Source organism: Pteropus medius, unplaced genomic scaffold (assembly GCF_902729225.1).
Source record: "Pteropus medius unplaced genomic scaffold, Ma_sr-lr_union100, whole genome shotgun sequence".
NCBI classification, from domain to species: domain Eukaryota; kingdom Metazoa; phylum Chordata; class Mammalia; order Chiroptera; family Pteropodidae; genus Pteropus; species Pteropus medius.
In genome coordinates this window covers 5,854,593-5,870,625 of record NW_024352785.1, presented here as the reverse complement: position 1 = coordinate 5,870,625, position 16,033 = coordinate 5,854,593, and the positions used below count along the sequence as shown (strand labels likewise).

At 33.0% G+C, this 16,033-nt stretch overlaps 1 protein-coding gene and 1 non-coding gene across 2 annotated transcripts in view; both read right to left on the bottom strand.

Annotated features, from left to right (window-relative positions):
- Positions 1-16,033, bottom strand: part of MAN2A1 (mannosidase alpha class 2A member 1) — a 151,568-nt gene that overhangs the window by 74,522 nt on the left and 61,013 nt on the right. The window contains exons 6-9 of the mRNA XM_039848417.1: positions 15,400-15,573; positions 12,524-12,710; positions 9,081-9,258; positions 3,555-3,757 (exon numbers count right to left, since the gene is read on the bottom strand). Of these exons, the coding sequence (XP_039704351.1) occupies positions 3,555-3,757; positions 9,081-9,258; positions 12,524-12,710; positions 15,400-15,573 (742 nt within the window). The remainder of the gene's footprint in view (positions 1-3,554; positions 3,758-9,080; positions 9,259-12,523; positions 12,711-15,399; positions 15,574-16,033) is intronic.
- Positions 7,491-7,609, bottom strand: LOC120590981 (5S ribosomal RNA). Its single transcript, XR_005649819.1, has one exon. It is a non-coding gene; the product is annotated as a 5S ribosomal RNA (ribosomal RNA).

Genomic DNA, 16,033 nt, shown 5'->3' with positions numbered 1-16,033 from the left:
CAAACAGTCCAATTAAAAAATGGGCAGAAGACCTGAACAGATACTTCTCCAAAGAGGAAATACAGATGGCTAATAGACATATTAAAAGATGTTCAAGGTTGCTAATCATCAGAGAAACACAAATTAAAACCACAATGAGATATCACCTCACACCTGTCAGAATGGCTATATCAATAAATCAAAAAGCAACAAGTGTTGGTGAGGATGAGGAGAAAAGGGAACCCTCATGCACTGGGGGTGGGATTGCAAATTGGTACAGCTGCTATGGAAAACAGTATGGAGGTTCCTCAAAAAATTAAAAGTGGATATATCATTTGACCCAGCAATTGCACTTCTGGGTATTTATCCAAAGAAAACCAAAATAATAATTCGTAAAGATCTATGCACTCCAATATTCATGGCAACACAATTTACAATGGCCAAGATATGGAAGCAACCTAAATGCCCATCAACAGAAGATTGGATAAAGAATTTATGGTTCATATATACAATGGACTATTACTCAGCCATTAAAAAAGAATGAAATCCTACCATTTGCAACATGGATGGACCTAGAGGTTATTATGCTGAGTGAAATAATTCAGACAGAGAAAGATAGATACCATATGATTTCACTTATATGTGGTATCTAAGGAACAAAAAGAACAAACTAATCAAAAACAGACTCACAAATATAGTAGACAATTTGGTGACGGACAGAGGGGAGAGGGTTTGGGAGGCTGGGAGAATGGGCTGAAGGGTTAAAGAAGTACAAATTAGTAGTTGATAGTTGGGCATGGGGAGCATGGAAGAGAGAATGCAGTTAGCATTAATATGATGGCTAAGTGGAGGGCCAGGAAAGGGAGGGAGCAATTGGGGGGATTGTTTTATGAACATTACAGATGTCTAAACAATGTACTGTATACTTGAAACTAATTTAAATAAGTAAATTTATCTTTTTAAAAAAGGTAACTAATAAATCTAAATCCTCAGTCATCAGAGAACAACATGTCTATCTTGATACAAAGGGCCCTTGTTCTAGATGATCCTGGAAAGCCTGTACCCACTGGCAGCAAGATAGGTTTATTTATGTATAACACAGTGAAAAAATATCTCGACAGAGCAGAAAGAACTGAAGAAATGTTTGTCCTTTCTTCTTTCTAAGAGGAGTGTAGGCATTACCATAAATTTCATTGCCAGAAAGCCATTTACTCTCACATACGTACATTAAGAGGAGAGATGGTGGGGAAATGCACGATCACATGAGTGGGAGAGTAACAGAAATGGTGAACCAGAAAATGATAACTCAATAGCTCAGTGACAAGAGCTAGCCTAAGTGTTGAATAATCACATATCACAGCTATAGAGAATTTAGCAATATAAAGTGAAAGATGATAACACATACACCGTCTTTCCTCATTTATTTTAAAGAATAGAACATGTTACCTTAAGAGTAGTTTTTCAGCAAAAATATGGGGGTTTGTAATTTTTACCTTTTAGTTTTTTCATCAGAGGACACAGTTCAAGATAGGTTTCTAAAATGTTTTTTAAAAAGGGCCATGACTTGCTGAAGTAAAAAATATAAGGTTTTTTGTGCAAAACACGTTAAACATGATGGAGGGAAAATCAAAGTAGCTTGCAAATGTATTAAAATATCAGGAAAAAGGAGAGATTTGTAGTGCTTTTAAAAAAATGAATCCCTTTAAATTGTTGAAATAGTGAAAAGATACTAAATAATCTCTACTTTTAAATCTAACTCTTCTGAAATTCACAGATGAAAATCACTAAATTTAAATTAAGGAAATCATGTATATATGTTCATATATGTGTATGTGTGTGTGTATGTGTGTATATTCCTGGTTTTGAAGAGTAAGCATACACATAGATAACCCAAAATGTAAAAAAGTGAACTTTAAGAATATTTCTTCTTTATACTTTTCTGTTATTCAAATTTTTTAAAAATGAGGATTAGGATGAATATCACTATATCAGACAATAAATTTATTTTCAAATAAATTAATTATAGTATACAATTCGCGATTATTTTTTGTTGTTTGTTTTAAAGCAGCAAAACATTTAAACTATATCACCAGTAGTAACTACTTCACCTTGAATATGTTCGATAAATTAAGACTGAACCAACATTCATAAATTTTTGCCACTAAAAAATATCTGACACTTAAAAATCATTCAGTGGTCCAAAATAACTACTTTAATTAGCTCTATTATTATTACAGATAGTTCAGAATAACATAACAGAACTAATTAGCATTCTATAAGGTAAAAACACATAAATCTCTATATGGATAATATTTTATTAAAAATATAATAACATGTATCCAACTGGCACATTTATGAATATCTAAAAACACAGTCAAATGTTAAGCCTTTGAAATAATAACAGTAGCACAACAATAATAAAATAATAAAAAACACACATTATTATATCAAACTACCACTCTTGAAGAAATTCACGTTTTTTATAAAAAGGCTTTCCAAGATGTACTGTTTTCACTAGGACACAGAAGAGGGTAAGTATAACTTTCTACTTTTAATACTGAGATTCGCCATGAAAATTAATCATATGAATTCATGATTTGAGCTAAATTGAAAATGAATTCATCATGAAAATTAATTACTCCCCTGGGCTACACACGCATGTGAAAAGCCTCAGGAGTCACTAGGGTAATTTATCTTTACCAAAAATGAGACTCAGTTACTTGGAACTATACTCTATACTATGGTAGCCACTAGACACATGTGGCTATTTACATTTGAAATAATTAAAATTAAATGAAATTAAGAGTTCAGTCCCTCAGTCACAGTGGCCACAGTTCAAGTGCTCAATAGTTACATGTGGCTACCACACTAAATGGTGCAGAAATACAATATTTCTATTACTGCAGGAAGTTCTCTTGGACAGTGATTAAAAGTTCTACTGGATAATGCTGGTACTGAGTGTTTTTATGTTTTCTATTGACTTCTCTATCTTCTCAATGTCGGTTTGGTTTTCTTTCACCCTGCCACCATCAGTTCTCATCTTTTTCAAGTTTTGTCCTTCTAAGCACAAAATCACACCTATCGAATGTGTTTCAAATAAATAAATAAGGACTGAGGTGGAACTGCTAAAGTTCTCCCACATATAAAATAGATTCATCTTAGAGTATATATTTTCAGGCCCACGTTTTGGCTACTGAGGGATCTTATTTGCCCCTTTTGACCTATGCTCATTTCAATTAGTTAGCTTGCCAGATTACTGACCTGTAGACACAGATAACGATATCACTGAATATAATCATGATGTGCCAATAATACAGGTAGTTAATTAGAAAAATACAAAACACAGAATACGACTGCCAGAAAATCTAATTAAATAAACTGCTCTTCCTTCCAGAACAAAAACCTATGTAATAATTTGATTAAGCTTTGGAGACATATCTCTGATTGCATTAAAATTTCAGAAAACACAACCTAACACTCCATAAATGTTGTTTATTATGCAAAACTCTATAAAAAGACTATGATAACTTTAAAGAAGTAAGTAAGTAAATGTGGTTATCCAAAGGTATAAGTACCTTATATGAGATTCCAATATTCTATCCATTCGTTTGTAAAAGGGTCTAGATGTAAAGTAGCCACTCCAGTAATGATCATCTCGGTCAGCATAAGTGAAAAAATCTCCACTTAGAACGGGGAACATTGATTGGCTATTCTTTCTGTTGGTTGCATCTTCTTTATCCAGGGCATCAAAATAATCTGATAAAGTCCCAAACTGTATCTAGTAAAAAAAAAAAAAGTTATACTTCAATTATTCATATCTATCTTAAAATTACTTTTGCACTGAAAGGAAAAGTTATTAATAAATAAGATAAGCTTCAAGTAAAGATGAATATACAGCTCAGATTTTACAAAACTCAAAAGCAGAGGAAAAATGCTCAGTAATTCTTTTACTTGCATCAAGTCTCAAATTAAACTAAGAAAAAACTTGTACACCTAAGCGGTTCGAAGAAGAGCTATTTAGATCTATAAATTTGTGGACCTGGAAATGTCTTACATATAATTTTAAAATGTGCAAAAATCAGGACATGGAGTAATCCAGAGATGAAAGAAGAGGGAGACAGCAAAAATAAAAGACATATTTTGAGCAAATGTCCCAGAAGTCTGAAATAAGTTTTCTTGGCCATTAAATATTTTCATATATGCACATACCCTTCCCTGGTCTCCCCTTCCCCCCAGTTTGAGTTCCTATAAGAGAAAGGAGAGAAACTTCAAGAATAGCAGGTCATTAAAAAAAAAATGGACTTATCTCTATCAGCAGGTAACACTGAATAGAGAAGTAAAACACAAAGAATGACAATTGCAAGGTTGACTGTTCAAATGAATAGGTCTTTCTGACTAATGATTTAAATTTCCAGTACATAAATCCATTTTTATAAGACCAAACTATTCTATAAATCAAAAGAAGGAAGAAACATTACACCAGACTTTGTTAACAGATATTAAAACATAGTGTTTTAGAAATAAACCAAGAATTCAACAGGGAATATGTTCCTTTTAATAGATAGATGCTAATTTTGTTGTTTCCTACCTTATAGATATACACACACGCACACAATGAAAGCTGTTTTGATTCAGTGTGGCAAAAAAATAATTAAAAAGTAATTCTAAACAATGTGTAGCAGAGTGGTTAAGAGCATTACAGAACCTGGATCCAGATGGCATGGGTTTGAATTCTATCTCTAACACTTACCTAACATGTGGTTTTCAGCATATTACATATTGTCTATGTGTCTTTCTGTGTTACAGCTAATAGGGTTCTAAGTAAAATAGAAACACAAATGGCATAAAATGGTGTAAATTTCAGCTGTTATTTCCCTACTGCAAATACAAAATTTCAACTGGAAACACGATGACAAAATTTGTAAGACAGAAATAAGTCATAATCTAATTGCGATACAATAAATTTTATAACAGCAAAATAGATGATTATTTCTAAATCCTGCTTATAGTAAAGAAAAGCTAATTTCAACTATATTATCTACTCTTATCTAGGTTTACTCAAATGCAATGTGTTTTGGGCAAGTTAATCATTTGTGCCTCAGTTTCCTCATGTATAAATGAGATAATTATAGTATTTACCAGAAAATGGTCAGAGAATTAAGAAAAATAACATGAAACACTTTAAACAGTCAATAGCAAATAATAAGCATTCAATTAGCTAATATTGTAAGTATTATTACTCAATTGCATTACTAGGAAGTTGAATATAAGTATTTGTGTGTGTAACCACACAAGAAATGAGGGTCTCAAATACAAGATTAATTTCAGACCCAACAGGTACAGATGAGCTCAGGGAAGTATACATAACAATAGTGGCAGAATATTTAATGATCTAAATATTTTAAAGTTATACTTTGTTCACCTATATAATAAGGGATTTCTATTAGATAACAAAAATCCCTTTCAGTTTCAAATTTTAGGAAACAACAGAATGCTGCAGTTAATATTAACAATGGACTATACCCTTTAAAAATATTTCATTTAATTTTGTTATTAGCCAAGATGAAAATATACTCTACTTTGCAATTTCCCAGAGCAAAGTTTATGTAAGTTGTCTAGTGGGCTTTCTCACAATCTTAGTTCAGTCTTAAAGGACTGAAATATAATCCTCTATCCATTCTAGAGTAATTTCAAAAGAAATTATTTAAAGTAAATTTTTCTGTAGAGTCTCTTGGTAGCTCAAATGAAGTAAATATTTGGTACACCTAAAATATAACCAAATAGAAATATTTAGAGATTTTTAAATTAAAAAGCAACAAATTAAATCATAAGCATAACCTTAATCTTAAACTCCTTTATCAGGACATCGCATAGAAAAATTACATAAATAGTTAAATAAGTGATGATCACTGGCAAACTGGCTCGCTTGGCTAATATACGATGCCAATTTTTTAGCCATCTAAATTCAATTACTCCTCATTTTCCTTTCATTAAAATAAATAATAAACTCAAGGCTTTCAGATTAGACAGAGTAACTTTAAATATCTCTATCCCACTGAAAACAGACATAGCTAAACTACACAAAGAATAAAGATTTTGTTTGACGATATCTAAGGGCAATCAAGGCAGCCAGGACTTGAGGGGAAAAAAAAATCTAAAAAGAAAATGCATCTAGGTTACTGGATACAAGGTTAAAATGCAAAAGTCAACTGTATTTTTATACATGGACTATACCATGATTATGGATTAAATGGCCTAACATGTGTAAAGAAGTTAATTGTACTCAAATTGATCCACAGAGTCAATGCAATCCCAAAGTCTCAACTTTTTTTGATTGACATTAAATAGTTGATCCTAAGCCTGCATAGAATGCAATTAGTATTAATGTAATGGCTAGGTGGAGAGCCAGAGGAGACAAAGAGCAATTAGGGGGATCATTTTATAAACTATAAAAATGTCTAACCAATGTACTGTATACTTGAAACTAATAAAATAAAATATTTTAAAAAAGCAACTTAACAACAACAAAAAATAATTATAAAGAACTGTGAATAACCAATGCAATCTTGAGAAGAACAAAATCAGAAGATTTATACTACCAGATATTAAGATCTGCTATTAAGCTGGAGTAATTAAGACAGTGTAAGATTAGCCAAATAGACAAAACTGAATAGAGAGTCTAGATAGAGATCCATACAAATGTAGTCTCACTTATGATTAATGAGACAAAGATGACGTTGCACTGCAGTGGGCAAACTGTGATCTTTTCAACAAATGGTGCTGGATATCCATATGGGCAAACATCTATCTTGATCCCTATCATCACACATTCACAACCATCAGTTCCAAATAGACTGTAGATCTAAATATGGAAGGTAAAACAATAAAGTTTCTAGAGGATATTTTCATAAGAACATAACAAGTATTAGCCATAAAGGAAAATTCTGTTATATTAGATTTAATTAAAGTTAAGAATGTCTGTTCATCAAAAGACAGCATTAATTAAACATAGGCTACATAGTGGGAGATAATATCTGCATAACTTTTATCTGAAAAAAAGATCCAATCCAAAATATATAAAGGAACTATAGAAGGTAAGAAAAAGACAGGCAACCTAATTTAATCTTTAAAAAACCATCAGAAGACTTACATAGATAGAAGCTTCACAAAAGACGGTACCCAAATGGCAATAATTTATGAAAAGAAGCTCAAATTCATTAAGTACCAGAGAAATACAAAAAATTTAAAAAGAGGCAATCACAATAATAAGAAGTGAAAATATGGTCACTTTTGCAGGAGTTGGTAATGACTTGGAGGACATCGAAAGGACTCTTCTGGGGTGCTGCACATGTTCTACCTCTTGATCTGAATGGTGGTTGTTACATGGGTTTTTTTTTTTTTTTTTTTTGCGATGCAACCCTTGGTTGACCTCACAGATTGCAAGGACCTTGTCGGCTTACAATCCTTTATTTATTTATTTATTTATTTATTTATTTATTTTTAATTTTTTATGCCTACAGTACCTGGTCTTCCTAGGTGGTCTCCCATCCAAGTACTAAGCAGGCCCGACCCTGCTTAGTTTCTGAGATCAGATGGGATCAGGCTTGTTCAGGGTGGCATGGCCATAGACCCGGGGCGTTTTTAAACTTGAAAAATTTCTCTGTACACTTATGGTTTGTGCACTTCTCTTACATGTATGATACTTCAACTTTAAAAATTAATTTAAAAAATTGTTCTAGTGTGCAAATCGGGGAGAAAATAGGTAAAATACTAAAATCAGGATTTAATTCTTTAGTGTAAATCCTTTTACAGACCTCAAAACCATTCTCCAGGAAGGTGTATTTAGAGATAAGATACCCATATACATATGCCCTCCTCTTAGCAAACGTTCATGCATGAGCTTCATCTCTAAGGAAATTATAGGGATAATTTAAACAAAGTCCAGATGTTCAGAGTTCATAATCTGGTAGAAACTCATTTGTAAGTATCTTGAATAAACTTGATATTTTATTTAAGTTTATTTACTTATTTGATATTATTTAAGTTTACTTAATAAACTTGAATTCTCACTACATAAAATGTGGTCCATTATCAGCTTTCTAATTTCCGACACAATATCATCACTTCCTTTCCACAGTATTTTCACAGATTTTCTACTGTCTGAGTGGTTAACATGTAAATATAATAAACATGTTGTATAATTAATTTTCTCATGTAAGGTCTAACATATGACTCTTGATTTAATCTTGACTAACACAAAGAATGTTAACAAATTGCTTTTATTTAGAAATTTGAATCTATCTGGATATATATTATTGAATTATTGTTAACATTTTAGATATGATAATGGTATTCTAATGATATTTTTTAGCAGTCCTTATCATTTAGAAATACATAATGAAATGGTTACAGATGAAACTAGATCACATCTGAAATTAGCTCCAAAATAATCCCAGCGAGAGGGATGAAATGACAGTGGGACACAGGTGAAATAAAAGTGATCTTGAGTTAATTAATGTTATAGCTGAGCCATGGATTGTGGGGGCAGAGGATGTATTTGTATTATTCTCAAAACTTTAGGGTACATTTCAAATTTTTCACAAGAACAAAAAAAAGAAAGTAAGAACTACAGGCAAATGGTTAAGTTTAGAAGTCTCATCTAAGAAAAATGCTAGTGTGTTCTCTAGACACAAGTCATTTGTCTACAAAATTCATGCCATGTTCATCTGCATCTGCCAGTCACACTACCAAATCACAAAAATGCAACTGTCAGGGAGAAACAATAAACTGTCAATGCTGGTAGAAAAACAGGACATCATTGAAAAACAAACATCACAAGCTAGTAGGTACGTGTTTTCACCCACATAAAAGTAATGGCTCTCTAATCTTCATGGAGTGGTAGGAAATGGAAAACTTTGGAAATGGAACTAGAGTATAAGATAATATTCCTCTAAATGAATTACATTTTTTCATAAGAACTATATATTCTAAGGAATACTGGGATGCAAGACAAAGAAACTAAGGCTATTGTGTTTTAGCCTCATTTAATAGTGTACACTTGACTTCAAATACACTATCATAATTAATTATTTTCTCATTACCTTAACATTATACTGAGGTTGAGAATTCATATAATCAAAAAGCAGCTGATAATTCCTGAACTGAAGATCCCATTCCGTGCTTTCAGAGTAGCGAAAATCATCTCCGAGTGGGGCCAGGAGAACTGTAGTACGGAAAAGCTTTGACTTCTTTCGGTACTGATCTAGAAGCATCTTAGCCCTACGAAAGAAAAAAGGGAACATACGAATAGTATTAAGAAAAGAACAATGGGGCAACTCATTAAAAAGTGCAGTATATTAAAAGAGATTACTGTATGCTTCACCTATATTCTAGGTTAATATGATTTATGAGGCAAATTTTTTCAAACTACCATACTAATTTTCATTATCCATTTAAAGTATTCAAAAATTTTTATCAGAGAGGAAAAACCTATAGTTTTCCAAAGGATTACCCTTAGAGTAACAAAGTCACATACCAACTTTGGCATATAATTATTACATGAGGCATCAATGTCCCCTAAAGGCCGGCAACAAAGACCAGATCCCAGATAGTCTGTGTTTGAAAATAATTTAGTCCAAGAAGATAAGGATTTCTCTTCTATATGACCACTGAAGTTTGCCATGACTTAATATCCCTTTTATTAATTTAATCTAAAACTGTCTCATTAAACATTAAAAAGTATAATATTTTGAATAAAACCAATTATAGAACCGTATTTCCTTTTCTAAAGGAAGAAAATCAACTCACTTAACACCTGCCGTCAAATATCTGTCATGCCATCCTTCTCAATACTGATCAATAGATAAAATTTAGAAGTTGACTGACCTATTTTAGTTTCTACCTCCCTGGACTCTAATCCATGTCTCAAAGGTCAGCTGAGCACAATATGCTAATATGTTTTATGGTTTATATTCTAGTATTCTACAGAAAACTCTTTGGGAAATACTGAATTGGGCATCATTTGAAGAAGTCTGAGAATACAAACTAAGAAGGAGGGCTTGTGAAAATGAAATTAAACAAACGAACAAGTTTATAATGCCAAAGCTTAAGAAATTAATGACAAATGACAAATATGCTTTTTATCCAGTATTCAAATTTTTACTTCAAAGATTATCTGGAAGTAAATTCCAATACATGATATAAAAACTTATGAAAGAAACACAAAGAACATCAATGATGGAAAGAATCATTTTATAGAAATTATGAAAAAACATATAACTAAATTGAGACTGGCATACAATATTTTTATATGATCATTTCCTAAACTGTTTTCAACTAGATTCCTTAGGCAACCAGCATGAAAACAAATATTTGATCATTTAAGTGCATCTCAAGGTTTACTAGTAGATATTACCATAGCTTGTATGTACATGTATAAAATACAGAAAAGGAAAGAAATCACAAACATTAATAATGGGCCTTTTCATTCAACATCTATCCTAACTCGCAAGTTCCTGCTCAGAAAGTGTTAACACTGAGAAAGCCAAGGAACAAACCTACACCACCTAGTAGGCAGTGGATACTCACTAAATGTATGGTAAACTAATGATGAACGAATTGACCAGCATCACATTTGAAGATGCGCAGCTGCAATTTGCTCTTCACTTATTCTACCAGGTAAGAAATGTCAACTTAACTAGAACCAAGAAGAAAAAAAATTCCCTGAAACATCAAATCATCTGACATGTAAATCATCACATATGTAAAATACATGGTACTAGACCAAAAACTGAACTTGATGAAGAATTACTTGCGAAGTAGAGAAACCTGCTGAACTGAATGTCTCAAACATGTCACCTGCATATTATAGTTAAATCTCATTTTCTTTAGGGTATTAAAACGTCAAGTGCTGCTAAGTTGGAATGTCTATGCTGGATTTCCATTCATCACTAAGTCAAAAGAAAGGTGACATTTAGATTCGAAGTAACCAGCAGGGTTAAGATTTCAAGACTTATCAGAAGTTTTTAAAAAATCTACATAAGTGTTATATAGATTCATTCATTCATATGTCCCCAGGTGCCTAGAAACCACTCTCAGAATCACTGGAGCTGAGTGAGCACAAGGTATGTTTTTGGAGGGCAATCTTTGAAGGGTTAGATGACTCAAAAAAGGATTACACAAAATAGCTCTCAGGTACTCTCCACAGCACCCAACAAAGTAAAAGAGGGGCCTCACAATACCTATGGGTGTACTGGGACTCCCCAACTGAAGCATGTGGCAGTGTTTTAAGAAATTCCCTATCCTTGACCACCTGAGCTGAGTGTAGTATAAATACCTGATTCAGTGACAAACAGCTGTTTTCCCAAGTAAACAGGTAAGCTCCCTACTTTTCTTTTCACACCTTCTGCTATATAATATACTGGATTATTCTCTTCTGCCTAACTAACCAAATCCATGAAAGAAGGCTGTTAAGTATTCCTTATTGATTCTCACTGCTGTAGGAACCAAGAAAATGAAACCAAGTCGAACTCTAATCTTGGACAGTTTTTCAAAACAACTATGAAAGTCAGATTTTGACAGACAGGCTCCATGGTCTCAAGAAGGCTGCCATGCTAAGATACTACTGTGGCTGCCACAGTGAGAGGTTCACGCTGGACTATTTTGTTTATGACCACAAGGACCACTCAAGGCAAAGAAACACAATCTCATCTTCCTCCTCGCACATATTTTAAAAGCAAATTTTTAAATAAATAGATTTGATAAAGCACAGTGCAAAGATCTTACTTTGTTTAAAAGGATGTATTATTTTCCTAGCAGAGTTGAGTGGTTTATATTATAATACAATGTTTTATTTTAATGCATTATAGGCCACTAATTTTTAAGTAAAGAAATTAAAATTTAAAAGCGTCAATATTAGAACTAAAGGTAACAGTTTAATAATGCCATCATTAGCACAGTTTTCTTTTAAAAAATGATTCATTCCTTTGATTTTTATTTAAATATCTTTAAGTATAAATATTTCCAATTAAAGTTTTCTGTAAGTCAAAACCATTGAATGTATACATGCAAAGATGTATGCATTTATCAGGGTTAGGCAGCATTCACTACCACCGAAACTGTTATTAAGGGAACAGATAATTATACTCTTTATGCGTTCCATTTCAATAAATGTGTTTTTGCAGTTGGGTTGCTTTTCTTACCAATTTATACAATAGAGACCAGAAGTTTTATTATCAACAAAAATATATGAAATCAATCAAATACAGGAGAACACTTTATAATGAAAGCAAAGAAAATGGTAATAATAGTACATTATAGGTTATCCATTGTATATTGATCTACTATTGTTCACTTTCCATTAAGTTCTGACACATAAGAGGCATCATCAAGGCTCTGGAATTTTTAAGCTGCTTTAGATTTGGTTTGAACGAATACTTTGAATGAGGATAATGCTGGCTACTGAAACCCATTTATTCAACTCTTTAGCAACAAGCAACTAATGCTTGCTTGTTCAGGGTATTCTTATGAATAGATATTTTCATACCTGTTTTCAACATTTCTAATGTTTATTTTTTCTGGGGGCACTCCCCAGGGACAACCAAATCTGCCTCCAGAAAGCCGTTTAAAATCAAACTGGCAGCATATTTTTGGATCAGGTCCACAAGTGTGAGGGACGTCATAGCTGTAGAAGGGCATCATGTGGCAGAAAATATCTGTGACAGATCCCAGATCTAAAATAAAGAACCAACAGACAAATTTGCATTTATATATTTTGTTTTCCCCAAACTGTTCAAAATGCCAGTACTTTATATACATAGAATGCAAGCTCTGCCCTAAGTAAACAACCCCTTTAACTACTAGTACATATATCCCAGCGGCATTCGATGACTACCAGCCTGAAGGAAGATACATCTGTCTCTATCTACCTCTTATATCTAAACTTAGTAGAGACAGAAAAGCCCCTTTATGAACCAGCATCTGCTGACCTGGAAGGATACAAACTGAGCAGAAGCAAAATTTATAACCAGCTCATCCAAAATTATGGTTGTGTCCATCTCTGGTTGCCAGCTCCTGCCACACTGTTCTCACCTCAGGTAACAGAACACACTGAGAGAGACCATTAGCTGCAGAGGCTGGGTGAGAAGAGAGAGAGGAAATAAATGGGGTAATTGAAAGAACAAAGGAATAAATGGGGGCTTGTAAAAATACTGAGCAACTTCCTTTCCACTTCTTGCAGTAAGAAGGAAGTAAAACCTGGAGAATTCATGGAGTCTCCCCAAATGCTGACCAATTGAACTTTTTACCAAGAAGAGAGCACAGGAAAAGTAAAAGTAATTTTCAAAAACAAGAAAGGGAATAAAAACAAGCAAACAAAAAATATATGGAAAACAAACACGGATTCCTGATGCAAAATAGTTTTGAATTAAAATGTCAATGCTAGTATGTGTTGATATACCTGCCCTTGAGTTCAGAAGCCAACCACCAAGTAAGATTGGAGGGCTTAACTAGGACTTAAAAGTGGTTATCTTTGTATGATCCTGACCTGTAAATAGCTCTCTCCCTTTATTTATGTATGGATTTCCAATTTTAGGAATGAGTATGCATTGCTTTTATAATAAAGACAAAAGAAAAAACAAAAAGCAATATTGACATTTTAAAAAATGAAAATAATTGCTTTATTAAGAATGAGAACACACAAAGAAGCTCAACTTAATTCCAAAACATAATTTTAAAGCAACATATTCAAATCTATCGGATAAGTCCTAAAATACTTGTTTTGCCTCACATTCTATTTAAGTAATTACTAGTTCTTTTTCAAATTTTAAAGCTATTATAATATGTATTATTTCTGTGCTGTCAGTTGTTTCACGGAATCACATTCATGAATATGACACCATGGATGCTGGTCGCTAATGCTTGCTATCTGCACAAAGCTTGTTACAAGTCCCAGAACTGATAGAAATCTTCCTGCTCCTTTCTCCCATGATCAAGGACATTCTTAACACCCCACTATTTCTCCTGACACTACACTATTTAGCAGCTCATTTACACATTTCAGTTTATCTCCTGCATTTGGTGTTGTTTGTCTTTTATCAAATTAGACTAATTTCCTTATAGCCATGGATGTTTTCTGTATTTCTTCTTAGCACAGTATTATCTATATAAATATACTTGGTAATTTCTTGCTAATATTTATGGGCAATTTGAATGTAGGCAATAGTTTAAGTACGGCATCTTCTAATTAATAATCCTTTTTTAAAAATTAATATGCTCCTTTGCATTTGATCAAACAATACAGGATGTGACCCCCTAAAAGTTCTTGTTTTCCCTATAGGTTTAATTTTCCAAAATAAAAAAATTATATAGCTAATTTCTCTCCTTATTGAAAAAACAGCAGTACATATATATAAGAAAGTTACTATCTAGATTTACACTTCAGAAGGGGTTTAGATTACAAAGGAAAGAAGGGTAACATAATGCAGTAAATTCTGCACATTATTTTAGCAAATAAATATTTTTTCTAGATGAAATCTGAGAACTCAATATTGTGAAGGCAGCATATATAGAGGGTTAGGAGCCCAGACTTTGGAACTGCACGGATCTAGATTCAAATCTTGGGTCTGTACCTACCAACTGCATGATTTTTGGCAAATGGTTTTACATTTCTAAGTCTCCATTTCTTTTCTATGTAAAGGGATAATAATAGATCTTAATTTAAAAGGTTAAAGATCCAACGAGAGACTGAATATATGGCAGATAACACAATGTGTGGCCCCTAATAAGGATTCGATAAATAAAAATGAATTAAAAAATAAGGTGTTCTGAATTTTAAATGGGGGTGGAAAAGGCACAGGTCTCCCAAGAGGCCTAAATCTTGTCTCCTCTCTCCCAACAAAGAGCTGTAGAAGTTATGTCCTTGGAAAGCCAGGGTGTCCACAAAACAAAGTACAGAAACAAGCAATATAGGTAATATGAGAGCTGTTCTGGGAGAACAGGATTAAGGTTTTAAAAAGCAATTCTTACTAGATGCAGATACAGGAGAGGCAGAAGAAACACTGGCTGAATATGAGATAAATGACTTGATATTAGTTCTGATGCATGTTCAATTTTGTGATAAAACAGGTGCTTTTAAAAGTGAAAGTGAAAGCATTATTTGCAAAAGACTAATTCCTTATGTTTATTTCTTTTAGGCATAAAAAAAGAACCTACAATTTTCTATAGATAAATATCTTCACCACTGCTTAAAAGAATTTTGACACAAATGCACTGGAAAAATAATTCTAAAAATTTGTATCTTTAGGCAACCTGATTTTCAAGACTAACACTCTGAATAAAACCCTTAATGGTATGAGTTCATAACCCCTGCAAAATAACATCTAAGTCAAGTGAGATCTTCAACTTTTATCAAACCCTACATACCCCAGTTCTGTCTCCAAAAGAACTCCAGTGTTTTTTGCAATGCAAAATGTTTCTTAACTGCATAATGAACCCTCTGGATAAGCATGTGAGAAAATCCAGCACATTTCAGAAGATAAGCCATTGTTGGTGAATGTCCAAAAGGATCAATAGACCAGCCAGATCGAGGTTTCACTCCTGTTGATAAAGAAAATAAGTGTTTTTTTTTTTTTAATTGACAAATGAAATAAAAAGAAGTCACAACACATTTAGACCCATCAGAGTTCTACAGTCTCTTGGGTTTTAAGACAAAGAGTTCCCCAGCATTACCGGTCGGAGCGCTCAGAACAGGACTCCCTGAAGGGAGACTTCTGCCACTGCCATGTTCTCAGGCAAGGAAACAGCACTGAAGTTTATCAGTTAGAGCTGAAATAAGCACTCAGCCATCTTATAGATACTAGAAAGCTACTGTCATTCAATGGAGGTAGGGCAACGAACAGAACCAAGTCCTTTCTCTAGGATCTCACAGTCCTGTCTTTTGTGGAGCTGGATAACCCAGCAATTTGCTATTATGTAATAAAGACAAGTAAGCTAATTCATTTCAACTTGTACCCCCCAATCCCAATATTAAGGAATTTTCAAGTTGTCTTTTATACCT